The 1,546-nt window shown below is 59.6% G+C and overlaps 1 protein-coding gene across 2 annotated transcripts in view; it reads left to right on the forward strand.

Annotated features, from left to right (window-relative positions):
- Positions 1 to 6: 6 nt before the first annotated feature.
- ADAM8 (ADAM metallopeptidase domain 8) overlaps positions 7 to 1,546 on the forward strand; it is a 16,085-nt gene continuing 14,545 nt past the window's right edge. The window contains exons 1-2 of one of the 2 annotated variants that reach the window (XM_014966625.1): positions 7 to 49; positions 1,160 to 1,269. In XM_014966625.1, coding sequence (XP_014822111.1) covers positions 1,210 to 1,269 — 60 coding nt within the window. In that variant the 5' untranslated portion in view covers positions 7 to 49; positions 1,160 to 1,209. Of the gene's footprint in view, positions 50 to 1,159; positions 1,270 to 1,546 lie in introns of those variants that run through there. The other variant, XM_014966627.1, reaches the window with a different exon arrangement.

Here is a 1,546-nt window from a genome sequence, read left to right on the forward strand (position 1 = left end):
GCCATGGCTCCGCCGCTCCGCCGCCTCCTGCTGCTGCTGCTGGTTCACGGTGAGCGCGGGGCGGGCGGGCGCGGGTCCCCCCCGGCGGGGCGGGCAGCCGTGCTCCGCCAACGGGACGGGCGTGAGGTTCGGGGGGGGGTGGGGGGTGTGGAGGCAAGGACCCGGCTCCCCGGGGGGTTCTTCTGCCGTGGGTCAGGGTTGGAGGCACCTCCTCCATCCCTCTGGCAGGGATGCTTTTCTCTGGGGGAATGAAGGGGACCCGTGGGAAGCGGCACGGAGAGGGGATGTGCCAGCTGTAGGGTGGCTTTTTGGGACGGGTCATAGCTTAGCGAGGTTTCGGCTGCTTCGTCGTCCCCCTGGGGTCACCGAGGGATTTGACAGGCATCACCCCATCGCCTCCCCATGCTCCCTCAAGGACGAAAGGGGCTCAGAGGACCCCTGGGCAGAGAGACGCTTGTGGGTGACCTCCCGCCCCAGCACCACGCCACACAGATGGGGGCCCACACCTCAGCCAGGAGGCTCTTTCCAGCCAGGGGAAATTTGTCACCACCAGCTTGCAGCATGCTGGCGTGACGGGGGGGGGGGGAAGCAATGACTCATCCTGGCTCCTGCTCTGGTGCTGTGGGTGAGGGCTGCCAGACACCTGCTGGGGGCTCTACTGGCCTCATCCAACCCCCTGCGCGCGGGCACGGCTGCGGCACACACTCCTGGTGTGGGGCTGACAGAGAAGGTGAAGCATTTATCACAGAAATGTCTTCCTTCTGACATCAAAAAAAAAAAAAAAAAAAGAGGTTGGGAAGAGGACTGAGCCAGCCCAGACACCAGCTGTTCTCCAAAACACAACCCCCAGCAGCTGCCAGATGCCAAGGCACAAACTGTGGCATCAAGATGGGGAGCTAAAAAACCCAAAACTTGATTTGTCCACCAGGGTCTCAATAGAGTTTTCCAGTCTTGAAGGGACTGCTCACACATGGGTGATGCTGAGCACTCTCTGGGTGCTGGAGCATCCCTGGAGTCTATCAGGGAGTTGCGTTCCCAGCAGGCATTTCAGGAATTGCTATTTTGGCTCTTCCCTGTGTCTTCATGTTGACCACTTCCATTATCTCCCGACTTGGTTGTTTCTGGGCATCCCAGCTCAAAGCTCTTTGACCTTTCCCAGGTGCCACTGCCAGGCTGGAGGAAAAGCTCGTCCATGTTGAGAAGTATGAGATGGTGATGCCACGGAAGATGCCAGTGCCTCGGGGAAAGAGGGAACTCTCTGCACTACTGGTGAGTAGCGGCTTGGCACAGCTGCCCTTGCTCTTTGCAAGGGGTCCAGGGAGGTTGCTGCAATCAGCAGAGACCCTTGGCCCACCACTGGGCTTGGTGCTGGACCCTGTTAACCCTGTGCCAGAAGGGTGCAAGTTTTCTTGTGTTGCTTCCATCCCAGAGGATGGAGGTCTCGAAGTAGTTGATCAGCTCAGCTTTCCTGGACTGTTTTGGGATCAAAATAAGAACTGCAGATAGCAGGGTGGACTCTTGCCGGGGCGGGGGGGGAAGGGGGTGA

Source organism: Calidris pugnax, unplaced genomic scaffold (genome assembly GCF_001431845.1).
Source record: "Calidris pugnax isolate Ruff unplaced genomic scaffold, ASM143184v1 scaffold53, whole genome shotgun sequence".
Lineage (NCBI taxonomy): Eukaryota > Metazoa > Chordata > Aves > Charadriiformes > Scolopacidae > Calidris > Calidris pugnax.